The 25,721-nt window shown below is 50.3% G+C and overlaps 2 protein-coding genes across 3 annotated transcripts in view; both read left to right on the forward strand.

Annotated features, from left to right (window-relative positions):
- The window catches only part of WDR62 (WD repeat domain 62), a 43,323-nt gene extending 30,694 nt beyond the window's left edge, over positions 1 to 12,629 (forward strand). For both annotated transcript variants that reach the window (XM_039510549.1, XM_039510548.1), the window contains exons 23-30: positions 191 to 342; positions 2,724 to 2,848; positions 3,146 to 3,304; positions 5,063 to 5,189; positions 6,122 to 6,233; positions 7,826 to 7,892; positions 9,327 to 9,412; positions 11,910 to 12,629. In XM_039510549.1, the coding sequence (XP_039366483.1) occupies positions 191 to 342; positions 2,724 to 2,848; positions 3,146 to 3,304; positions 5,063 to 5,189; positions 6,122 to 6,233; positions 7,826 to 7,892; positions 9,327 to 9,412; positions 11,910 to 12,176 (1,095 nt within the window). In that variant the 3' untranslated portion in view covers positions 12,177 to 12,629. The remainder of the gene's footprint in view (positions 1 to 190; positions 343 to 2,723; positions 2,849 to 3,145; positions 3,305 to 5,062; positions 5,190 to 6,121; positions 6,234 to 7,825; positions 7,893 to 9,326; positions 9,413 to 11,909) is intronic.
- Positions 12,630 to 21,301: 8,672 nt separating this feature from the next.
- OVOL3 (ovo like zinc finger 3) lies at positions 21,302 to 24,339 on the forward strand. The gene is made up of 4 exons (XM_039510886.1): positions 21,302 to 21,545; positions 22,023 to 22,171; positions 23,324 to 23,507; positions 24,050 to 24,339. The coding sequence occupies exons 1-4, from the start codon at positions 21,302 to 21,304 to the stop codon at positions 24,337 to 24,339; spliced, it is 867 nt and encodes a 288-aa protein (XP_039366820.1).
- The last annotated feature ends 1,382 nt before the right edge of the window (positions 24,340 to 25,721 follow it).

Genomic DNA, 25,721 nt, shown 5'->3' on the forward strand with positions numbered 1-25,721 from the left:
CGTGTCGTCTTCACTGCTATTTTTTAGTTGAGCTAGCTAGATTAAAGCTAGCACAAGTATGCCATTGCGAGCTGCAATCACGCCTCTGATTGTAGCATTGACACGACATACCCTTAATGTCTGCAGGCCAATGCATAGCTTGAGAACCTTTTGTGTTTTAAGAAAAAATGAAGTTTTGTATTTCTTACAGACTGAGAATTCCCCTAGCAATGTCATTGAGGATTTCAAACGCCCGGATCTCTTCTCCGAGGACGAAACAAATCAGGAGCCTGAGTCTCTTGAAACTAGTGGAAACAGCATATATGATGCACAGACCGGGGACAGCTCTCTAGAGGCAGAAAGGTTAGTGTTGCTACGCAATAAGATTAAATTTGCCCGTATCTACGTATTAGCCCTCCCTTCCTTTGTGCCATATTAAAACTATTTGTAGAGCTGTATCAAGGTATTCAGTCATATGTTAGTCTTAGCAGTTCATTGGTCTTATTGGACTGAGTGACTTGTGTGATCTAGAATTAATTTCCCCAAAGTACTGGCAATTCTCTGTACAGCACCTGGCACAATGGGGTCTTGGCCCATGTCAGGTGCTACGATAAGAACTGCAAGACAGGCTAGTCTAACGTTTCCTATGGTGGAAAAAGTAAGTTTGTGGGAAGTGTCTGTTTTAGTGCTTTCCATATAGCCACTTATCTAGCCACCTCCCTGGTGAATCACCATGTCTTTGTTGTGAGGTTGCAACCTTAAGCTGTTCTGTAGACAAAGGACAATAGAAGGCTATTTATGTTGCAAAATAATTTCACTGGAAGGCCCTAGTTAGGTCAGAAAGCAATCCAAACAACTATTGTTGGGCAGATTGGAAAAACATAAGAGCGGCCATGCTGGGTCAGACCAAAGGTCCATCTAGCCCAGTATCCAGTGGCCAGTGCCGGGTGCTTCAGAGGGAATGAACAGAACAGGTCATCATCAAGTGATCCATCCCCTGTCGCCCATTCCCAGCTTCTGGCAAACCAACTGGGTAAACTTGGCTTTATATCAGGGGTCTCAAACTCAAATGACCCCGAGGGCCGCATGAGGACTAGTGCATTGGCCCGCCGCATCACACACCCACGCCCCCACTGCCCCCCACCCCCCCCCCCCCCCCCCCCCCCACCCACCCCCCCCCCCCCCCCTGTCTCTCCTCTCTCCCTCTCCCTCCCTCCCCCCCCCCCTCTCCTCTCCCTCCCCTGGCGGCGGCCCCTCTCCCTCCCTTCCCACCCCCCCCCCGGCCCGCCCGGCCCGGCGCCCGCCCCCCCCCCCCCCCCCCCCCTTCCGCCCCCGCCCCCGAGCCCCCCGCGCGGCGCCGCGCTGGCCTGCTCTGTGAGCTGCCCGCGGCGGGGCGCGGCGCTCAGCCCCCGCGCCCCCCGCCCCCCAGCCCCCCAGCCCAGCGGCCAGCTCCCCCCCCAGCCACTCGGCGGGCTCTCGGCGGCGAGGGGGGAGACAGGCGCTCGGGCGCGCCGGCGGGCGCGGGCGGAGGCGGCCTCTCTCGGGGCGGGCGGGGGGGCCTGGGGCCCCTTGGCCTCCCCCCTCCCTGGGGGGGGCCCTGGGGGGAAGCCTGCGGCTGGGAGGGGGGCGAGGCCGCCGCATTTGAGACTTGAGGCCTGCTTTATATCATTTATTGCTCCCTCTCCCCGATTCATGCTGTGAGCAAGTGATGGTCCCCTTAGAGTGATGGGTCAGCCACATGATAGTTGAGACGTGTCTTTTCCCTTCCTTCATGAGGTAGTGCTTACTCCTTCACCACCCTGCAGCTAACTTTCCTGTAGAACTGGTTGCAGTGTTGAGTTCATTCCTTGGGTTTTCTGAGCTCCTTCTGCAACTCTGTTCAGCTTATTAGGCCTTGTCGTCTTTTCACCAGATCTCGAGAGAGACATACAAGATAAAACTACTTATCTGTAATTGCTGCTTGTTATTCTTCTCTTTCCTGCCCTCCTGCTATTTTCCATCTGTCCTACTTGCCTGGTTAATATCCAGCTCTTGGTTTCTCAGACAGTTCAGAAAGCTTCTCACCTGAGGGTGGCAGTTCCAAAGTATCTGCTAGGTTGGAGTAATGGTTCTTGATTGCTAATGGAAAAAGAGATGACAAATGGAATCACTAGATATTCTACCATCCAAACACACTTATTGTGATGTGGCTATTCTGAGACTCTCAAACAGAATTTCAAAACTAACCTTTTTCAGTGTAACTTCTAAAAGTTCATTCACTCTAATACCCTGATGTGGGGAATACCTCTCAGGATGAAAGAGTATTTTAGCCTCAAGAAGCAGCAGGCCCAGATTCTCGGAGGTATTTTGGCTCCTAACTTCCACTGAAATCAATGGACGTTAGGAGCCCAGATATCTTTTGAGGATCTGGGCCTCAGTCCTGATCCTTCCTGCTGAGCCTTTGAGCTAGAATAATTGTGATGGTGGGATTTTTTTTCCCCCCCCACTCAGTGTTATCCACCTGTGAAAAGCCAGACTGGAATTGCCAAGTCATATAATGTAGATCAAAACCTACTAAGTGATGGCTGAACACTGCTGTCATGGATTGGATTCAAATCTAATTGCCTACAGATGAACGACCCTCTGTGCCTGAGTTATTGACTCTCCCAGTGTATCATAAAAAAGCCAATGCTATAACAGTGCTTTGAAAATTGTGAGAATTCTTAATGCGTCAATCTGCTTTCTCTTCCCCATTCGTTTTCAAGTAAATATGTGAAGGAGCTACATCTTCAGCCCCTTTATCAGAAGGAAGTCAAAAATGGGAAAGACAAAGGCTGCCCCATCACATCTCTGGATTCTGAAACATCTGCTTTTGATCAACAACAGGAAGGTAAGGTTTGAAAATACAACAGCATAACCAGCCTTTATAATAGTAAAAGGTGAGAGGGTGATAAAGCAGTGGGTTTGGGGGGGTGATAAAGCAGCTGGTTGGGGCTTAAAAATCTCTACTTGTATGGAGTTGTATATCCATGGCAGTTTTTGAAGTATTTAAAAGTATTCAGAAAAGCTGTTTAAGCTGGGTGTGACTTTATTAATAGAAAACATGCCAGACTCCACTATCACTTCCTTTTGCCTCTCCTCTTTAACTCTTTTTTTTTTCTTTCTGATCGGTGTAATGTAATGCTAGATGAGGACTCCGTGGGCTCAGATGGAGACTTGGCCGTGGAAATAGAAACAGCTGATTTGGATGGAAACTTCCAGAGAGACAGTTCTTTACCCCAAACCCCAGAACAAGAGAAGTACCTGAAACATCATTTTGAGACCTTGGCAGATGCCCATGCTGAAGGTACCACTTAAGTACCAAATAAACTATGAAAATAATGCCACAGATGGTTGCCCCTTTTGGCCGCAGTGGTTCACCCAAACTTGGGGCTTTGTAGGGTTGTCTTCATTAAGATGAGAAATTGATGATACAAATCAGGTATATGCTTGTGTGGTCTTGGTTATGTACAGGAAAATGTCCAGAGGATCCTGTTTCCCTGCACATAGTAGAATCAAGCATTTCCTCTCAGAAATCCCACATCTGCCTTTCTAGTGGGCTCTGTGCACAAGGAGCCCTGTCCCTCTGCTTCCTTTCAGGGTCAGTCTACTAGCTTCTTCCTCTGGCGCTCTGCTTTCTACACCCATCCTGCAGCTTACAACCAGTCTCCTAGCCTGTGTCTGCAGCCAGAGAAACCCTTCAGTCCACACAGCTCAGCACTGTGCTGCGATGTGGCCTATTGAGAATGAGGAATCACTGCCCAAGGCAGCAGCTGTTTAAACTACCTGAAGAGGCTTGATTTTCTCTCTTGAGCGTGAAAGAGTGCTTGGCTCACCCATAGGCTTTAACAAGTCTGTGATTGTCTTTGGATCCAAGCCTTTGGATTAGCACCTTTCATCATAACCATATGTAATGTTTCTGTACCCATGTGCCTCAATCATAATTACTATATATCAAAAATCTATGTAGTGTAGTAAAGTCACACCCATTTTGCATCTTACCTGGAATTGTTTGTATAGTAGGATCAGCCCCTCCCATTGAAGTCAGTGAGAGTTTTGCATTTGATTTCAAAGATCTTGTCTCTTTCATCTCAAAGCCAATACAACTGTCATGTATGGCTCGAAGACATAATTATTACCACAGCCTGTCTAAAGGCTTGTTGGCTTTCTTGGGGGTATTTCAAGGAGCTTCACTTCTGGCAGCAACCTCTGAAATTGCTTCATGTATGTGAAGCTCTTCTATTTGCCTTTATCAGTATGTATTCAGTATCTGAAATGCACAGAGTACTGAGGCTTAAAGTGTAGTTCACTTCAGACCCCGGGCAGATTGCACATGATTTGCTCTCTTGAGGCACAAATTCTGTGGCCTGTCTTGGTTTTTATACTCTGAGTCTGTATTTTGAAATCAGATAAGAATAAATTCCTAGCTCTGATGTAGCACTTTTCAATCTCTGATCTCAAAGCACTTTACAAAGGCGGTCAGTATAATTATCCCTATACTTCACTCTGCCTGAATATTCTATCCCTTTCCCCTACCTTGTGGGTGTCTAGTCTGCTGAACTGTAAGCTCTTTGGAGCTGGATCTGTCTACTACTGTATAGCACAGGGATATGGTATGCAGCCCATCCGGGAAATCTGCTGGCGGGCCGGGCCGGTTTGGTTACCTGCAGTGTCTGCAGGTTCGGCCGATCGCAGCTCCCACTGACCGCGGTTTGCCATTCCAGGCCAATGGGGGCTGCGGGAAGCAGGGTGGGCCAAGGGATGTGCTGTCCACCGCTTCCCACAGCCCCCATTCGAACCGCTGCCAGCGGGAGCTGTGATCTGCTGAATCTGCGGACGCTGCAGGTAAACAAACCAACTCGGCCCGCCAGCCAAAGGTTGCTGATCCCTGGTATAGCACAATTGGACCCTGTTCTCACTTGGTCCCTGGGCACTACCCTAATAAACATGATTTTTTTTTTTTTTTCTCTTGAACTTTTTCATTATTGGTCTGTGATTATAGAGCAGTGGGACTAGGGAATCAGAACACAGTTCTGATAGGATGTTTCTCTCTCCTTAAACACAGAAAAGTTTGATGGCTGCTTAAAAGATTTGAAGCCACCTGAAGATGTGGATGACGGAAAAACCCTGTTCTTGAATCCGCGTTTGAGTATTTCTGCAAGATTTCTCTCACGCTGCCAGAAGAACAGCAGGTAGGTGCAGCGTGTTTCCTGGGTCCAAATACATCTTTTCATATGGTTATTTCTCCCTTTCACTCACCAATCTGTCTCAATATATCCTGTTTATAGAGCATCAATCACCATAGTATCTGAAATAACTTAAGACAGCAAGATACTTGGTGCAGAGACTTTGTCTTGTCTGTAAAGTGCCATGCATACTGGATCACTTATTTTTTTTATTTTAATTCACTTTTTGTCTGTCATTTGAGTTCTCAGAAAGTGGTACTGTTCATCGGTACGACTCCAGCTGCTAACTGTGTGCACTAGTTCTTCTAGTCCAAGACAGCTGGATAAAAGATAGTGACAGTGATTTAAAGGTGGGGGTTTCTAAAGTACCTAAGCAATTTTAAACTATGTATCTCCTTGACTTCCAGTGCAACTTAAACATTTAACTCAGTTAGGTGCGTCTGAAAAATCCTGCGCGAAGTCGATAAGGCAGCTGCTTGTGCGCATTCCATTGAAGAGGTTTCATTTCAAGCTTTAAAATGCAAGTTGAGCATCTTAGCTCTAGAAAGTAGAACATATGGACTCTTGGAGGGTCTAATCTTTTTGGAAACTCAAATAGAACTTTAATATTTTACTCGGGAACAGAGAGGACTAACCTAAAGTATTAGATTCAGGTCTTTAAAGGACCTGAAGTAGAGCTCTGTATAAGCTCAATAGAAGTGTTCCAGTAAAAGTTATTACCTCATCCTCCTTGTCCAACAACCAACCTGGGACAAACACAGCTATAACAACACTGCACACAATAATCTAATGTATGTAAACTGACAAATATCTTGTCTCTTAGCTGGTAATTTCAGGGCTTTCGTGGTAAAGCTCCTTGTCTATCATAAAGGTTGCTTGGTACATAACTTTAACTGATAGATCAAACCTGATTCAGACTCATGTATATTTACATCCAGGCTTGCCGCTGCCTTTCTTCCAAGAGCACGTCAGCAATCTCAAAGTACTACAGATGCAATAGACCAAGTTAAGGAAGAGAGTAAATTATCTCGTGAGGCTAAGAATTCAGAGGTATGTTCATCTTCCAAAGAGAACCCTTCCTGATCCAGAATACTGAATGAGACACTGTGTCTTATTACAAGTGACAGAAGTGTGACAAAGGGTGCGTTTTTAACCCCAATCCTAGAAACTGTTTGACCACAAATTACACTGACCAGATGGGAAATCTTTAATCTTCAAAGCAATAAACAGTTAATAACATGGTTCATTGTTTCTTGGTCTAGAGCCCTGTGTAACTCACAATTTTTAGAAAATTCATAACCGCGTAAATGGCGAAGTATTGAATCTTACATCGTTTGCACAGAATAAACCTTTCCAGTAATTTTTTAGTCAATTTCAAGGTTAGAATGAATTTTACAAGTAACGTTTGAGACTAGTTACTTGTAAAAAGTCATTCCATCCTTGAAATTGACTAGTTAAGATAAATTTTTTGTATTGAAGTCTTTTGGCAGACATTTTCCGCCATGCCTTCTGTGAAAATGTCATTTTCACAGGGCTCTAGTTATCTTTTATCCAACAGTTATTTTTTTCCCCCTCCCTGTTCTCCTTCCCGCCCCGCCCCCCGCTGAGGTGATGGCATTAAATGAACTAGAGAAGGACAGTCCAGTGGTTAGGGCCTGAGAGCTGGGTGACCCAGGTTCAGTTCCTGATCTTCTGCAGACATTTTGTGTGACTCTGGGCAAGTCACTTAGGCCCAGATCCTCATAGGTATTTAGGCTCCTAACTTCCATTGAACTCAAAAGCCTAAATACCTTTTTGAGAATCTGGGTCTTAGCCTCTCTGGGCCTCAATTCCCCGTCTCTGCAAACGGAGATAATAGCACTGGCCTGCCTCCCAGTGGTGCTGTGAGAATAAACATAAAAGAGCTGTGAGGCATCGAGATACTGTGGGAAATATAAGTACCCCAGATATGCCAGCTAGTCTCTGACTGGAGGATCTGTATTGCCAGGGCTGATACCCAAAGCAAAAGGGGCACCACTGAGTTTTCAGATGCTCAGTGGCATTTGTGACCCCACCTGTTAAGAAATCACCGTTTGACATGTAAACTGAATCAATTCCAGAGTCACTTTCGCAATTAAAGATTATGAGGCTCTCAGGACCTATGGTGATAGATCATCAGCTACAGTACAGCAGGATTTTCATTGTTCACTTGCTTCCTGTTTTAGCAAGGTTATTTGCTCTTAGCGGGGAAAACTCAGAACAGTTACTATGAGTGTTGGAAGTTGAGGGAAAAAATTATCTTCATGAATTTGTAGTTTTAAGTCCACCTCAGTATTCTGTTAAGATTGTAGTTCCTGTGTCTAATAAATACCGGTTTCCTCTGTGTTCTTCTGTGTAACATAGCACAATGGCTACTGCAATATGAAAACCGGGATATACGAAACATATAGTATATGTCTTATTGAGAGGAAATGAAAACTAAGGGTGTGATTTATTAAAGTATGTAATGTAGATGCATAAATCCAATTTGAAAATCAATGGGACTGGAGTATTTTTGAAAATTCCACCTGAGGATTATTTCAAACTTTCGTAACACACTGTAGCCAAACTAGGATCTTTGTTTTATGGGTTTATTTTCCTACTTTTCTGTGTGTATTTTAAAGAAACCATTGGAAGAAAAGCCCCTGGAGGTGGTAGAAAACACAGACTCCAAGGCATGCAGTCCCTCAGGTAAGAAGATGCTGATTAATTGCAAGATGAGATGCTTCATGCTTCATTTGGGGAAGGGAAAAACATAGAAAATGACCCAAGCATGCTTCACATTTGGTCCCGCAAGTATACAGCTGGCTTAAAAAAAAAAAAAAGGCCTGGGAACATGATTTAGTGCCTTTTGTCTGTTGGAGTTTAACAATATAGGTCTGAAAAAGCTTGGGTACAATTTTCAAAATCACCTAAATTCCATTTTCAAAATCAGTAGGACTTAGCCTCCTAAGTCACTTAGGTGCTTCTGAAAACATGGCCCTTCTCTTTGGTTTAACGCCAGTGACAGTGATGTCCATAATAAGCAGGAATGGCATGCGCACCGCACTTTGAATCCTCAGAGTTGCTGTAGTAGCTCTTGACAGGTTTCAGAGTAGCAGCCGTGTTAGTCTGTCTCCGCAAAAAGACCAGGAGTGGTGCCACAAGTACTCATGTTTTTTGTAGTACTCTCGCCTTTCCTCCTGACTTCCACAAGGTGGCATTGTTTGCTCTTCTTCTCTCTTCAGAAAGACCTTTCTTTGCATCCCTTGTTAATTCATAGTAGCTTTGCTTGTTCCAACACCAGACAGAGAGAGCCCTTGAAGTGAAAGTTTTAAGGTGACCAGCAATGTAAATGGGACTGTTTTCCTCCACTAATGAATTCTGTGACACTTGAGCCTTGAACTCTCTCTCTGCCTTCTGTGTAAACTCTCCCACGACTTAATCTGCTCTAGCTGTAATTGGTTTACTTCATTCATTCATTCATTCATGCCCGTCACCCCAACCGGGGTATGGGCCGCCAACCAGGTTTACTAGACTGAGATTATTCTGATGTCGTCGTCTTTTTGACTTTGTGAAGAGAATGAAAAGTTCCAACTTGCCCTTGAAGAGCCAAAAACTTATCACTAAATCTGCAGGAACAATTTGAGGAGTCCTCTTGGAAAGGTTTCAGTGGTAGCCATGTTAGTCTGTATCAGGAAGAAAACCGAGGAGTCCTTGTGGCACCTTAGAGACTCACAAATTTATTTGGGCATAAGCTTGTGTGGGCTAGAACCCACTTCATCAGATGTATGAAGTAAAAAATACAGGAGCATGTATAATTACATATAAACACTTGGTAAAGCAACCCACATCCTTTCATGTATTTATACCTGCTTGTGTATCTTTTACTTCATACATCTAATGAAATGGGTTCTAGCCCACGAAAGTCTTATGCCCAAATAAGTTTGTGAGTCTCTAAGGTGCCACAAGGACTCCTTGTTTCTCTTGGAAAGGTTTAGCACTGTCCTTTAAAGAAAACAGCTGGCTAAAATAATGGAAGATTACAGCTGAATTTTGCAGTACAACCACTTGATGAAGTTTGTCTAGGAAGGCTCCAGATGTGGAAACTGCATGTCCAAACCCGGTAAATCTTTTTATTTTTAGAAACCCAGATCCTCATCAGAAGTTTTGAAATGAACCTGCAGCCTTTGTGCACTGCGTTCCAAGAGACGTTGCAGCTTTATGACAAGGTACAGTGTGGGAGAAAGAAGTGTGATTAAACTGAAAGCACGTGATGTTATCACACCTGGGGAAGGAATAACAAATTCCAACATCCTTGCTACCAGCCCTACCTATTGTTGGAATTACTGGCCTTTGAAACTTACCGTGGTGATTATCATCAAAGTGGCTGCAAACTATTTGTTAATGTATAGATTAGCATAGGGGAACACTGTCAAGGAGTGGTCTTTAACTCTCGCCCACTGAGCCTGCTTGGGTGACTTTACAATGTGGTTTATCTAGACTAGGCCTGTCATAGGAGTGGCCATGCTGGGTCCACCTAGTTCTGTATCCTGTAGAGGCCAGGGCCAGATGCTTCAGAGGAAGGTGTAAAGAACCCTATAGTAGACAGATGTGGAATACTCTGTTCCCTAAGTGGTCCATATATGGAGCCATTGTGGCTACTAGAGATGTCCAGTTATAGCAGAGTAACTACAGATGTAGGTGCTGGTGCTAAATTCTTGTTTCAATCCCAGCTCTGAAACTGACGTGATGTCATTTTGGGCAAGTAACTGAGCTGAAATTTTCAAATCCTCCCACTGTGTGTAAGCTTGTGAATTGTGTACACACACACACACACACACACCTCTGACATGCACATGCTCTTCTGGCACTTGTGCACCTGAATCCGAGAGATGCGTATATTTGATGATTTAGGACCAAATTTTGAAAGGTATTCTAGCCATCTAACGCCCATTGATTTCAGTGGGTGGGTTCACGGTAGGGAAGGTGCATAGCTCTCTGTTGGGCGTGAAAGCAATGGTTAGGCACCTAAATACCTTTGACTTTCAATAGAAATTAAGTACCTAACCTGCTTAGGCTCTTTGTAAACCCCACTAGGCCCTATCTGCATCTTTAGGTGCCTAAATCCCTTTGTAAATCTGGCCCTTGGTTCTTAACCTTTCTGTCCTTCACCAGCTATAAACTGGGATAATTCTCATAGCACAGAGGTGCCAAGGCTTCCTTAATAGCATTATGAAGATACAAAACACCACATGGGAGGTACAAGTCTGGGAAACATGGGAGATGATTGTCCTGCCTTGCTTGGGTGAGGCCTCAGGTGGAGTGCTGTGTCCAATTCTGGTTGTCGCACTTTAGGAAAAATGCGGACAAACTGGAGAGAGTCCAGAGGAGAGCAAGAAAAATAATCAAGGGTTTAGCAAACCTGACCTATGAGGAAAGATTAAAAACTGGGCATGTTTAGTCTTGAGAAAAGAAAACGGAGGGGGCTGATAACAATGGTCCAATATGTTAATGGCTGTTGTAAAGAGGATAGTGATCAATTGTTCTCCATGTCCTCTGTAGGTAGGACAAGAAGCAATGGGTTAAACTGCAGCAAGGGAGCTTTAGGTGAGAGATCAGGACAAACTTTCTAACTCCCAGGGGCGTGAAGCTCTGGAACAGGCGTCCAAGGGAGGTTGTGGGATCCCCGTCATTGGAGGTTTTTAAGAGCAGGTTAGACAAGCACCTGTCAGACAAACTTGGCCCTCCCTCAGCCCTGGGAGATGGACTTGGGACCTCGAGAAGTCATCTTGCAGCCCTACATTTCTGTGATGCTATAAATGCTAGGTCTAGGTGCAGTTACGGCCCATTTCCCAATACGGCTGTGCGCGTCTCGGGATGTGGAAAGAAGGACCTTGCGCGATAACCGGAGAGCGGAGGGGGATGGGGGTGTGTGCTTGCTTGGTCTATTTCTGAATGCCTCTAGTCCCTCGCCTAAAGGATGGGAGTGTCATTGCTGCTGTGTTGAAAGGCGTATGCCTGAAATAGCACACAATTCTGGTCGGGTATGTGCCCCCAGGCTGTGTCAGAGGTAGAATGTCAGACTCAGTGGGATCAGTGCCTTTAATCTGTGGAGCTCGGAGCTGGCTGAGGAGCATTCTCTGAAAGAAAATTCCATCCTGAGTGCTCTCACTCTGCTGCCTTGGATTCCATCTGCATCATCAGCTGGAAAAGGTCTTTGCAGAGGTTGGCGCGGCATTCCCATGCCTTGTAAAACAGCTGGGTTCCACCCCCCATGGCTGAAAATGCATATTCACATGGAGCACTTAAACAGCAGCGCATTGTCCAAGTGCTTCACAGGTACTGCTCTGAATGCTTCTGGGAGGTAGGCATGAATGTCGCTCTGAGGGGAAACTGAGGTACGGAGGTTGTGACTTGCACAAGGCCACTGAAGTAGGGTGGCAGAGCCAGGCCTGAAGTGTTTTCTAGGCCTTGGGGCTGTGTGCACCCATATGGTATAGTTTACATACCAGCTTGTCACTCTTTGGGATCCTTTAAAGCTAAGATTCAATACAGCATAAAATGTAAGATCGTGTCAGTCTAGGAGCTTAATGACCAAACTGACCCTATGTTGAGAAAAATCCACTGAACAGGCGGCTATAGATCTGATCCGGACTCAAATAGCTGACTTGGCTCTTAGTTTTTCCATAAGTGACTGTCCAGTTCCTTAAAGCTCTCTCCCCGTAGGTGACTTCATGCAAAGACTCCACGGAGAAAGAGCTCCTCCAGATAAAAACCATGCTTGCCAGCACTTTCAGCTGGATGAAAACTGAACTGGATTCCAGAGCGGTCAAAAACAACGCTGACGTTGCAACGGCTACAGACAGTCCGTCCCCTCAGCTCAAGCGCCTGCATGACAACGAGACACTTTATCTCTTGAAACATTACTCGGAATCGCTGGTGAGACTGGTCCAGAAAAAACTTGATGACTCTATTAAACCAGAAGTGGCTTGAGTGACCCCGGCAGGTAGCTACGCCAAGGGTATGTTTTATTGCGATGCAGAGCTTGAGAGAACACACATTAAATCGAGGCCCCACATGTGACTCCTGCGGAGTCGGACCTTTTACATAATATGCGTGTTAACGGTTGTCTTCTGCACTGTTTTTTTTGTTGCTGTTATTGTTGGGTTTGGGTTTTATTGTGTGTGTAAATTGTATTTTAATGGCCTCAGCAAACACGGTCCTAAGCAATAGCCTAACAAACGGCCTTTTTGGAAGAAAGCGCTCAGACTGTTACAGCGGAAACAAGGGGAGAGGATTGAGGCGCCATCGCTATGTTTTGGATCTGTATTTTAGGTTGGTGTGTTGTAAGCTACTTTTGCTGAAGCAGCTTACATTTTTGGTTTTGTTTTTTTTAGATCCCTGCCATTTTCAAGAAGTCTTTAAAATAAATATGTTTTATTTGAAGGAATGATCCTCCTAGTGCTTCATAGATTGAATAGATTTTAAAGGGGCCATCATTCGAATATCTTCTCTGACCCTTGCATGGCACCGCTGGAGAACTTCAATGCTGCTGTTGTCTCAGAGCTCGCATCCCAGCATCCTGGTCTGCTCTAAGGGTTAAGCTTTGGGGAAACTGGTGATTTGATGGCTTTGGAAGACTGGTAATAGGATAACTGAGCCTTTCACCTCTAGTCAGCTGGTTCAAATCCTGCCTACGTTGACCATGATAGGAAGCCCATCTGAAGGCTGCCCAGTAGCCTAAAGATTATCTACTATGCTTTTAATATAGCACTCTTCACACCGAGAGCTCGAATGCTTTACAGAGGTCAGGATCATTATCTCCATTTGGCAAATAGGGAAACTGAGGCACGGGCAGGGCAGAGACTGTCACAGTCACCCAGAAGACCAAAAGTCTCCCCATTTTAGAGGGGGAAACTGAGGCACAGAGAGGCAGTGACTTGCCTAAAACAATACAGCAGGTCAGTGGCAGAGTTAAGACTATAGAACCCCAGAGCTCCTGAAAGAGAGGTGAGGGAAGCTGTGCCAGTCACTGCCCATGCTCCACTTGTCCTACAGATAAATGGAGCTTCAACCCTTACCCTGGTTGTGGGATTTGTAATGGTTACAGGCAGCCACGGCTTGAGTATGCAAGCTGGGTATATCAGTGAGCTGCGGCACTGCAGCAGGAGGCAGGCATACTCTGAGCGCCGTCAGATCAGACCGGCACCAGGTGGGGAGTGGAATGGGGGAGGTGAGCGAATGCACTTTAATGGAGAGGACAGTGAAGGAAGGAGGCTAGGTGGGAATATGGCCAGAAACTGACTTGATGTTAAGCGCTGGGACTGAAAAGGAGCTAGAACCAACCAAACTGATCAGCTGTTTGGAAAGGGCCGACAACACGGGGCTGGGAGGAGAGAGTAAGGAAGCCTGGAATTGGAGCTCAGGATGGCATTCTACAAAGGCTGGCAGAGATCGGAGTGTCGGGATCCAGGAAGACAATGGGGGAAAGGCCAGAGGATGGCAGAGAGCTCTTGGCAAGGGGCGATAGCCATCAGAAGATGGGAAAATGGGAGTTCTGTTTACCAGACGAGGTCTAGCAGGGAAAACAGGAGACAGAGGAATTAGCTCTTGCATAGAGAGTGGGATTTGAAACGAGATGGAAAATGGCAGGGGGAGAGGCACAGGGAAGCTGTTCCAGTCGGCAGGAGCTACGGAGGAAAAGGCTCTTGTTCCCCCATGGGCCAGAGAGGAGGCCAATGTTAGATTAGCAGGGAGAGAAGAATGAAAGATGAGACGAGCAAGCAGGGCCGTCCAGAGCGGGTTCGGGCCCCAGTGAAAAAAAATTTTCAGGCCCCCCAGCAAGGGCAGACTGGCTAAACAGGGCTGACGAAGCCGGGCCCCAGGTCCCCTTCTGGACCACTGGGCCCCGGTAATTTGTACTGGCTTTCGCCTCCCCCTTCCCCGTCGGCCCTGCTAGCAAGACCACGGAGGGTTCTGGGCCGCACAAGGGGACGTGAAGAGGGTGTGCAGGGGTTTCATTACCAAATGAGAAACGTGTGCAGCATGCTAGAGCAGCCTCGCTCTAGTCTCCAAACGTGAAGAGGAGCTATAAATAACCCCTACTTCCTTTCAAGCCTGCCCTTTGTCAGTCGCAGGGGAACGCCCTGGGCTCTGTGTAATGCAAGTGAGGGCTTGTCTGCCTGGGGAAATGTACTGGTGTAATTATACGACTACTGTACTGGTATAACTGCCTGTGTGGCTGCTGCTATTCCAAAATTCATGCCTGTTATGTTGCTTGTGAAGAGGGTTAAACTAGATCGGGGGAAAAAAGCCACTGCTATTCCAGAATAAAAGTGTGTATACAGGGCATTAAACTGGTGTAACCAGACCTGTATAACTATAGTGGTAGGTAACTGGCTATGTAGACTGAGGCTATGGCTACACTTAAACTTCAAAGCTGCGCCGTGCGCGCGCGCGCCGCGCAGCGCTTTGAGCGCTAGTGTAGTCAAAGCAGCGAGCGAGAGCAGGCCCAGCTCCCGTCCCACCCCACCACACATGTGGGGGGGGATGACAGCGCGCGCGCTGCGCTGGCGGCGCTGGCTTTTTGGCACTGCGCGCTGGGCGCGCCGCTGCAGAGCTGCAGCAGGCCAGCTGCCCTGCAGTTTTTGCTGCTGCAGCAGCAGCGTAGCTGCCAAAAGTCTTGCTCGAAGCTGAACCTTACACACAACCTTTTGAGCACCAGAGTGGCTTCGAAACCAAGGCTCCAGCATGAGAGCTATTGGCCGGTGGAACAGTCCTAAGGGAATGATGTAGAAAGCCCAGAACTTGGCGCAGTTAAAACCTAGACTGGATGACACACTGTACAGAACACCGCCTTTCCTGGGAGGCAGTATGGTCTAGTGGATGGTGCACTGGATTAGGAACCAGGAGACTTGAATTATATTCCTGACTCTGCCACTTGATCTTTGGAAAGTCCTCTTTCCCCTCCGCCTTCTGCCTCAGTTTTTCTCTCTGCAGAATAGTTGCTGACTTGTATAAGTGCTTTGAGGCCTACAGATGAAATTGCTGTTAGAGGTAAGCCAAGAAGCGTAGACTGGATGGGATCTGTTCGCTTCTTGGGTTCACTAGCCAATGCTCCTTGTCTGCTCCTCGGACACTTAATTGATACCAAAGTAAATAAATCTCTTTTAAACAGACCCACATTTTCATATCCCTCTGCCACAGTTTTGCTTGGTGCTTTGATTTGAATAAACCTGTTTCCATGGACAGCTTTGCGAGCAGTTTGATTTTATGCATTTGCCCTTTATTTGACTAACAAACATCCCAAGAGAAGAGATCAGCTGGTGCTCTCCTGCCTGTGTCTGAACGGGTGACCTCTTATCTTTGTTTCACTCCTGCAAATCTAATGGGTCTGACCGGAACTGTGTTGGAAGTGCTTTGGATTTGTAGATTTCCAAGCCAGAAGGGACCATAATGATCATCTAGTCTGAACCCATGGATTCCTCTATCCGACCTAAGCTCTTGTGTTTGGGCCCAGGGCTGATCTCACTGCTCTTTCTAAAAAGAGGCAGATGCAAGCTCTCTGAGGCAGAGCTGCAAACACAGGGCTTGTCTACACTGGCAAGTTTCTGTGCAGTAGAGCAGCTTTCCGCGTTGTAATTCCTGAGGTGTACACACTGCCAAGCCACTTAGTGCACAGAAACAGCCCCGTTGCAGTGCTGATTACAAAATAAACAACCAAACACCCCAGCAAGAGGCGTAGAGCTTTCTGCGCCGGAGGTACAGCTCCACGGTGCCAGTGTAGACACCCTGGTCGATTTTACAGCACTGCGATTGGCCTCCGGGAGGTGTCCCACAATGCCTGTTCTCACCTCTCTGGTCATCGGTTTGAACGCTACTGCCCTGCCCTCAGGTGACCAATCATCATCCCCACCCCTTAAATTCCTTGGGCATTTTGAAAGTCCCCTTCCTGTTTGCTTGGTGACGCTGCAGTGGTCTCAGCGCATCTTTCCAGGTGACCATACCTGCTCCACGCACCAGGCAATCCCCCACTTGGAGCAATGCGAGCTGCTCGACCTCATCAGCATTTAGGGAGAGGAAGCTGTGCAGTCCCAGCTGCACTCCAGCCGTAGGAATTATGATACCTATGGACATATTTCACGATGCGTGACAGAAAGGGGCCATGACCGGGACACACTGCAGTGCAGGGTCAAAGTGAAGGAGCTGCAGAAACACCAGGCGCGGGAGGCAAACCACTGCTCCCACGAGCTGCCAGTTCTACAAAGAGCTGGACGCAATACTTGGTGGCAGCCCCACCTCCACTGCGAAGGCCACTGTGGATACTTCAGTGGCTCCTGTGCCAGTCGAGAATGGACCGAGCCAGGAGGAGGAGACCTTGGACGAGGATGTGGAGGGGGACCCAGAGGCAGAGAACGACTTGGAGGTCGGAGATGTGTGCAGCCGGGAGTTCTCTACTCCTGGAGGAGGCTAGCCGGTCACTGCTGTCGGATCTTGGCAAAGCGCAAACAGGAGAGGAGGCCCCTGGTAAGTGGCCTTGATTTTGGGACTTGCTGAAGCGAGTTGTTGGCGGCAGGAGGGTTGCAGAAAGCAGGCTTGTGTGTGTAAGATGCGCGTACCACCACATGCCTAGTCAGAGCAGTGGAACAGGGTGTTGATTGACTTCCCTCACTTCACGGGAATCTGCCTCAGATCTCCAGGAAACTCTCATGGAGACACTGGGCAGTCTGCTGCCGCAGGCTCTTTGGCAGAGCTGCTTTTGTTTCCCCATTAAGGGTAACTTTCCCGCGCCACTCTGCTGTCGCTGGGAGGGACCATTGCTGCACACAGGCGAGCCGTGGAAGGGCCAGGGCAGAAGCCCTACTCTTGGAGAAGACACTCCCTTGATTCCCTGCTCACCCTCGGGAGCGAGATATGAGCACAGCCTGTGGAAAATGTGGGGACAGGAATTATTATCAGCCCCCCCACCCCCTACAGTGCTGGCTCTGCCCAAGAGCCACATGCCCAGTGTACGTTATGGTCCTGAAACACTGATTTCCCCTGCCCCTGCGGTTACTCACTATTTGGGGGTCGTGTGGCTCGTGTGTGCTTGCCTGGGGTCAGCCAGTTAGTGACAGGTGTGTGAATAGTGGCTGTGTTTTAAATCTCTGTTGCAAACAATACTGCGTCTGGAAAATGTTGTATTTTGGCTTCCCAGATATGACCTTGAGAGCCCAGCCTCCCTCTTTGTTGTCGTCGGCTGCACAGAATTAGAAAGTGACCACGAAGAACTTTCTGCGTGAGGTTGTGATGCACTCCAAAAAACAAGAATTGAAGGAGTGGCCGGACAGTGAGAAGAGGGACTGAAAGGAGAACACGAGGCACCAGAACAAAGCCACGAAGCGGCTCTTAAACGTTATGGAGCGCCAAGCGGACACGCGCCAGGCACTACTAGCACTACAAACCGAGCAGCTCCGCGCCCGCCTGCCCTCCCCTGCAGCCGCTGTCGCCAAACCCTTTCCCATGCGCTCCCACACGCTGCCAACACTCTTATCAACCTCCTGGCTCCAGTCTGGACACGCTGCATTCCACTCCTGCCCCATCCTTGTCCAGCCCCGCGGACTCCCAGTACCCACTGCACTCCACACCCGTCCCTCTGCAGTTTAGCCCTGCTGAAGTATAGTACCCACTGCACTGTACTCCAAAGGAGAAGGTTGGAGATGATACCTGGACATACACAAATCTTTGACCGTCCTGGGACCCTCCCTTCTCCCTCCCCCTCAGTGCTGATGTGGTTTTGTTTTGTTTCTCTCCTCTGGTGGTTGTTTTTTTTAATAAAAGAATTGTTTTGGTTTGAAAGCCATATTTATTCCATTAATTGAAAGCAAACAGAGCCCTGGAAAGCCACAGGCAATTTTCTTACACCTTCGTAGTGCATCATCTGCACCAATCACAGTCACCACCTAGAATTACAAGCACTGCACTCCCGAGCATAGCAACAAATATTAGTGGCTTTAAATTGCTGCCTCAAGGCATCCCTGATCCTTATGGCCCTGTGCTGCGCCCCTCTATTAGCCCTGGTCTCTGGCTGTTCAAATTCAGCCTCCAGGTGCTGTGTGAAGCTGTCACCTTTCCCTTCACAAATATTGTGGAGCATAAAGCACGTGGCTATAAGCATAGGAATATTGTCATCAGCCAGGTCCAGCTTCCCATAGAGACAACGCCAGCAGGCCTTTAAACGGCCAAAAGCACACTCAACAGTCACTTGCTCAGCCTGTTGTTGAACTGCTCCTTGCTGCTGTCAAGCTGCCCCGTGTAAGGCTTCATAAGCCACAGCATTAAGGGGTCGGCAGGGTCTCCCAGGATCACCATGGGCATTTCGATTTCTCCTACAGTGATCTTCCGATCCGGGAAGAAAGTCCCTGCTTGCAGCTTCCTGAACAGGCCAGTGTTCTGAAAGATGCGTGCGTCATGCACCTTTCTGGACCAGCCTGCGTTAATGTCTGTGAAACGCCCACAGTGATCCATAAGCGCCTGTCGAACCATTGAGAAATACCCCTTCCGATTAATGTCCTCGGTGGCTAGGTGGTCTGGTGCCAGAATTGGAATGTGTATGCCATCTATTGCCCCTCCGCAATTAGGGAAGCCCATTTGTGCAAAGCCATCCACAATGTCACGCATGTTTGCCCAACATCACTGTCTTTCGGAGCAGGATGCGATTAATGGCCCTGGATACTTCCATCAACGCGAGTCCAACAGTCGACTTTCCCGCTCCAAAATGGTTAGCGACTGATCGATCGGTAACAGTCCGGAGTAACCGGCTTCCACAGTGCAGTTGCCCCACGTTTCTCCAACGACAGGGCAGCTCTCATTCTCGTGTCCTTGCGCCGCAGGGCTGGGGTGAGCTCATCACACAGTCCCATGAATGTGGCTTTCCTCATGTGCAAGTTCTGCAGCCACTGCTTGTCATCCCAGACGTGCATGATGATGTGATCCCACCACTCAGTGCTTGTTTCCCAAGCCCAAAAGTGACGTTCCACTGTGGTTAGCACCTCTGTGAATGCCACAAGCACTCTCGTGTCGTAGCTACTACACGTGGCAAGATCAGTGTCACACTCTTGCCTTTGTAGTTTAAGGAATAACTCCACTACCATTCGTGATGTGTTTAGAGTGAGCAGCATATTGGGCAACAGTGCGGGATCCAGTCCTGCAGACCGAAGAGGCAGAGCACGCAGTACACAAACCGTTGAAAGATGGCGCCGAATGCGGATGGCACCGAATGCAAAGCAATACATCATGGGGCATTGGGACAGGACCCAGGATGCCCCATGACCCCTTCTGCCTTCCCACAACTCTTAGCGGCAGAAGAGGAAGAGATGCTCTGTGGGATAGCTGCCCAGAGTGCTCCGCTTCAAGTGCCGCCAGTGTGAACACGCTATTGCGCAGGCAGCTGACAGTGTGAACACACAACAGCGCTTTCCTTTCAGCGCGCTCTGAGCGGCGCTGTGACTGCCGATGATGTAACTCTGCCAGTGTAGACGTACCTTTAGCGTGTGGCAAGCCAGGATGTGAATCCTGTGTCACGTGCCATGCAGTAACTCGCGAAGTCCTGCTGCTCCAGCACGGTGAAGGTCCGAGGATGTGGCTGGGAACTCCCGTCTTGGTTCCAAGGGCACCCAGTCTGGGTTGGAGTCAGGGATTTTTGGGTCTGGCAGGGAGTCCAGAAGACTCAGTCTCCCATTCCCGGTCCCCAGGGTCATCCAAAATGATCTGAGCAGGAATGACTTTCTCCAAGCACATCTGGCATCTGCCACTGACTTGATTTGGGTTGGAAGGAAACAAATCGGACGAGGGGTGTTAATTTGAGGCATGATGGCCTAGTGCTTTGGGGCACTAGCCTAGGCTGTGAAAGACCTGGGTCCAAGCCCCTACTCTGCCACAGGTTCCCTGTGTGACCTGGGCCCGGATCCTCAGGTGTTTGGGTGCCTAACTCCCATTCATTTCCAGAACCTCGGAGAAGCTGGGCCTTTGTCTCCGTTCTGCATCTGCCCGATACCAGCCTCACAAGATGGCCGTGAGGGTGACTTCATTGAATATGGCGAGGGGCTCAAATGCTACAGGAGCGGGAGCCAGGTGGGTCCCTTAGATGTGCAGTTAACAAGGCCGGATCCTGATCACCCATGCGGTGCGAGCCCGCTTTCCATCCGAGCCTGCTGACAAAGGGCAGGTAACCGTCAGCGATTCCGCCTGGGGCCGGAGCTGTAGATTTGCATGAAGAGGATGGAGGGTTTATTTTGCTGGCAGCTAAGAGCACGGAGCATGCAAAGAACGAGGCTTCGTATTCCGTGCAGGCAATTCAAATCCTCATTGCGATCAGTGTCTATATAAACACCCCTTGACACACACACGTGCTCCCTGTCCTGCTGATCTGTAGGGTAGGTGGTAGCTTTGCAGGAGGAGATTGAGCTGCTATCCATATTTATTTGCTTGACAGGCAGTGCAGGCTTGGGCACTGAGCATAGTTCTGGGAACTTTAACTTCTAATCCTACTGTGATGTGACCTGAGACTAGCCACACTGAATGGGTGTGCCTCAGTTTCCCCATGTGTCAAAAGAGGGTAATAAGTAGTGACGCACCTTGCAGCAGGGAAGCAGCGTGTCTGGATGTTAGAGCAATGGATTAGAAGCTTGGATTGCTCTAGTGCATAGAACAGGGGACTGGGTGTCAGGACTCCTGGGCTCTATCCCCAGCTCTGGGAGGGAAGTAGGGTCTAGTGGTTAGCGGGTGACTGGGAGCCTGGACTCCTGGGTCCTGAGAGCTCGACGGAGTCAGTTCCCCTTCTCTGTGCCTCACTTTCTCTATCTGTAAAATGGAGACCGTGCCACCTTGCGGGGAGCATGAAGCATGCATGGTTCTTTGAAGATGCTTGGTGCTCTTTGGGATCAGCTGCTTCTCGATCACAAGACCCCGTGTTGCCGCCTGCCTGTACCACAGGCGTTCCCATTTCTACTTGCTCCCCGGCGCCCCTATTACTCCTGGCAACGGGGTGTCGAACAAGGAACGTCGAGGTGGGGGAGCACTGGAATGGTCGACGGGGACTTCGGAGAACTTCCCTGGCTAAGCCTGTAATTGCATCCGCCATGCCGAAGGCTTTCCTGGTGAAAAGACACCCAGCAGCCAGGCTGGGATCCCAGGACTGGGGAGAGCTCTCGGACCGGCTCCGGGGCGACGCCTATGTCCCAGGTAGGTGCCTAGTTCATTACCCTGGGTGGGTGGTGGGGGATTCTACTTACTTCAGGGCATGGGCCAGATTCACCGCTCTGACGTTCTCTGCTTACCCTCCGAGTGCCCAGCCCAGGGAGCTGCACCCGTCTCCAAGGCCTGGTAGAGCCACTGCCTCGGTGATCAGGCTGTGAATGAGGCAGGGACAATGGGGGTGGGTTCTGTGACCTGGGCCAGCCCCCCATAAGGCCTCCCACCCAGCCCGCACAGGGAACAGAGAGCCCTGGGTGGGATTTGAACCAGCGGCCAAGAGGGAAGATTCGTTCTAGCCTGAACCGTCCAACTCCCTCCCACGTAATGGCCATGGTGTCCTGACTGTACCGCGGCGGCCTGGCTGGCTGGCTCGATGTGTGGGCGCAGGGCAGTCTAACCGGCAGTCTAACCAGGATGAAACCCAGCAGGACGCGATTCCTTCAGGGGATTTCCCCACATGCACAGACCCCCAACCTGTGCCCCCCAACCACCCATCAGGCCTCCCCCACTGATCCACCCCCCCCCCCGCACCTGCCTCTCTCTCCACGCCTGATTTCCACCCAGAAGCCAGGGAAGTCTAAAGTCATGTGTGTTTTGACCTTCCAGAGGCCAGCATGAGCATTAGCCCCGCAGCCTCGGGGGCGTTCCCAGAGGACAGGAAGAGCGGCTGGGACGGACCAAGTCAGAGGAGCTCCCCCAGGCCCCGTCCAAACCTGCTGCCCCCTGATGCCGCAACGAAATACCCTAGAGCGAAGGTAAAGTGTGTGGGGTCTATTTGGTAAGCGCAGGGAGGAGGACTGGGAGCCAGGACTCCTGGGTTCTATTCCTGGCTGGGTGCGAAGTGCGCCATGCAGTGACCAGAGCGGGTGTGGGGGACGAAGAGTCCGGATTCCTGGGTTCCATGCTTAGCTCTGGGGAGTGGGTTTAGCAGTTTGAGCAGATGAATAAGCTCTCATGGGTGAAGTCAAGTGGATTAGCGTGGGGCGGGCTGGGAGGTCAGGACTCCTGGGTTCTGTCTCCAGCTGTGGGGTGTAAGGGGTTGGGTGAAGATCCTGGGTTCTGTTCCTAGCTCTGAGAGGGGAGGGGAGACTAGTGGTTAGGGTGGGGGCCGGGCTGGGACTCAGGACGCCTGGGTTCTGTTCACAGCTCTGGGGAGTGGGTTTAGCAGTGCGGGCAGGCGACTGAGAATCGGGACTCCTGGGTCGTATGGCCATGGCTGAGGACCAAGCTCCCCAGTGAGTCAACCTCCCCCCTTAGATTCCCTGTGGCTTGCTCTAACCGCTGCACCTCCTGACCTTGCCCAAAGGGGAAGTGTCGTGAGTACCCAGGACAGAGCCCCTTTCTCCCAGGCTGGAGGGAGGAGGTTTCGCTCCAGCCCGTACAGCTCCTTCGAAGCCCCTGGGGCTGTCAGAGAGTAGAACCGGACCCAGCACAGCAGCCTGTGTGCCTGCATAGGGTAGGTCACACCCCTTCCTGCGGGGTTGTGATCACGCTCCCCCTCGGGCCTGACCAGGGTTAGATCGTAATCAGCGTGAGGGGAAGATCCCCACGGCTGCCATGACCCTGGTTGTGGAAACACGGGGGGGTTTCTTCCCCCGAGACCAGGTGGGAAAAGGGGATTGGGCACCCAGAGCCCCTGGCATGGGAGGAGGAATGTGGGGGCACCCAGAGCCCCTGGCATGGGAGGAGGAATGTGGGGGCACCCAGAGCCCCTGGCATGGGAGGAGGAATGTGGGGGCACCCAGAGCCCCTGGCATGAGGGGGGAAGGGAAAGCAGGGGGCATGCAGATTTTCAAGCCAACAAGCGACACCGCTCAGCCCTGCTTGGCTCAGCAGCTCTGTCAGGGGCCGGCCAGAGCAGTGCTCCCCCCCTGCTCCATTTTCCCCCCCCCCGCTCCCTTTTGCAGGGGAAAGGCCCCCAGGGGCCGGGCGACTTCCCCTGCCCGGTGTGCAGCAAGGCCTTCCCGCTGCAGCGCATGCTGACCCGCCACCTGAAGTGCCACAGCCTGGTCAAGAAGCACGTCTGCCGGTACTGCGGGAAGGGCTTCAACGACACCTTCGACCTGAAGAGACACACGCGGACCCACACCGGTGAGGCTGGGGCTGCGCTGGGGAAGCAGCTTAAGGGGGAGGCTCTTGGGCTCAGTCCCTCCCTTCTGCCCAGCTCCCTTATAATTAGGCTCCTTCTCCCTCTCCCTTGTGGACTCCTGGGACAGGAGAGGGGAGCTAGGTGGAATGGCAGGAAAAGGCAGCCCCAGGGGAATTGTGGGAAAGCACTGGAGGACCATCGGCACCCCAGGTCCATAGCCTGGGTCCATGCTGCACAAAGTGGGCAGGTTAGAGCACCCAACCCCCCCGGCTAGTCTGGGTTTAAAGCACTGGCAAAGCCAGAGCTGAGAGTTGTGTGCAGGTGGGATTCGGCCAAGGCCCCGCAGGGCCTCTGGGGCAAATCAGGGACCTGAACCCAGGTCTCCCAAGTGCTCGGTTGGTGGCCTACCCTGGATCATCCTGCCTCTCTGCCCACTAGCCTGCGTTGACGCCCTCCCCCGATTTGGGGGAGGTTTGTGCGTGGACCGGAGAGAGGTTAGGTCCTGGGTTCTCTCTGTCCCCTAACCCTGGCCCCCTCGCTGCAGGCATCCGCCCCTACCGCTGCCACGTCTGTGCCAAGGCCTTCACCCAGCGCTGCTCCCTGGAGTCCCACCTCCGCAAGATCCACGGGGTGCAGCAGAACTACGCCTACCGCGAGCGGCGCGCCAAGCTCTTCGTCTGCGAGGAGTGCGGCTTCACCTGCGCCGCCGGCGACGAGTACTACACCCACGTGCAGCGGCTCCACCCCGGCAACGCCCTGCTGCGCAAGTACCTCCGCAAGCAGGGCACCGCCCCGCTTCGCTTCCTCCTCTACTCCGGCGGCTATTACGCCTGAGGCTGGGCCCAGAGCCTCGTGCGGTGGGACCTCTAGCACCAGTGCACGCTGGGATCCCCCAGCAATCCGGTCCAGGGGATATCTAGCCACCCGACGGGGCTACTAAGGATTGTTCCCTACAGCCAAGCCCCTCCTAAGAGACAAGAATCTACTGGGCTGATGGGACCTTTTCATCAATTCACAGAGTTTAAGGCCAGAAGGGATCCCTGTAATCACTGAGTCAGGCCTCTGTATAACACAGGCCCTCGGGCTGCCTGGAGTTGGGTCCTGTTCGAAGGAGAGCAGAGCTCTTAGAAAAAACGGTCCGTGCAGGAGGCTCCGTCACAGCCCTACATCACGAACAGCGGCTGATTTGCCTCCCTGTAAAAAATTTCTAGTCTACGTTTGTCAAGCTCCAGCTTTCAACCATCGGATCTTGTTAGATCTTTGTCTGCTGGATTGAGGAGCCCTCTGTTACCCAACTTCTGTTCCCAACGTAAGTACTCTCCGGCTGTGATCGAGTCACCTCTTCTTGTCTCTGATGATCTGGAGTGGCTTGAGCCTTTTTCTAGAAGGCCCGTTTTCCAGTCCTCCAGCAGGCAGTCACCAGTTCTCTGAACTACAGCATCCCTCAGTGATCTCCCCCGAGATTAGCCCTCCCGGCAAGATCTTTTCTAAACGCAGGCTGAGCGTCCTCCCTCGTTAGAATGAGAGGGGGGTTCGGAGAAGGATCAGAGGCCTGGAAAAGCCCTCAGAGGAAGAGAGATCCTAAAGTTTAGGATGCAAATAAGCAGAGACAGGAGGGAGAAGGGAAAGCAGGAGCTTCTGGTCCCCCTTTATCCTTGTGTTATGAGACAGGGGGCAGTGCTTTGTCACATAATGCGTTATTTAGCCTGTGGAACTCTCTGTCACAGGATCATGCTAAGTCCAAAAGCGATTGGATATTTACATGGAGAATAGCCAGCGTTCATGCGTTAGGCAAGGGGATAAACCTCCGGCTGCATGGTTTAAGCTGATCCCTAATAGACAGGAGGAGAGAACTAGGGTGGGGGCAGATTATCTCACAACTGCCCCCGCTAGGTGCTTACATTTTCCGCTGAAGCGGCTGGTCCTGGCCGCTATCAGAGCCAGGCTAGTGGGCGACATGCCTCAGGTCTGAGCCCGTCTGGCTGGTCCCTGTGTTCCTAATGAGCAGCTGCTGCCGTGGAAGGCGTCGCGGTAGCCGAAACACATCAGCTGCTCTCTTGGCGAGACGGCCGCCTGTTGGTAGCAACAACGGAAACCTTCAACCAGGAAAGAGCTGAAAGGACAACAAACCTGAGGGGCCTTTGGGAGGGCGGATCCCTAGAAACAATCCCGGCCGCATCACCTTTTCAGAGCCTAGAGGAGTACTGCACGGGATA

The sequence above is a fragment of the Mauremys reevesii genome, linkage group 22, assembly GCF_016161935.1.
Source record: "Mauremys reevesii isolate NIE-2019 linkage group 22, ASM1616193v1, whole genome shotgun sequence".
Taxonomy (NCBI): domain Eukaryota; kingdom Metazoa; phylum Chordata; order Testudines; family Geoemydidae; genus Mauremys; species Mauremys reevesii.

Coding starts and splice junctions, on each gene's coding strand:
- OVOL3 (XM_039510886.1), top strand. CDS start 21,302: ATGCCGAAGGCTTTCCTGGTGAAAAGACACCCAGCAGCCAGGCTGGGA. Junction 21,546..22,022: donor GCACCCGTCTCCAAGGCCTG/GTAGAGCCACTG, acceptor TTGACCTTCCAG/AGGCCAGCATGAGCATTAGC. Junction 22,172..23,323: donor CGAAATACCCTAGAGCGAAG/GTAAAGTGTGTG, acceptor TCCCTTTTGCAG/GGGAAAGGCCCCCAGGGGCC.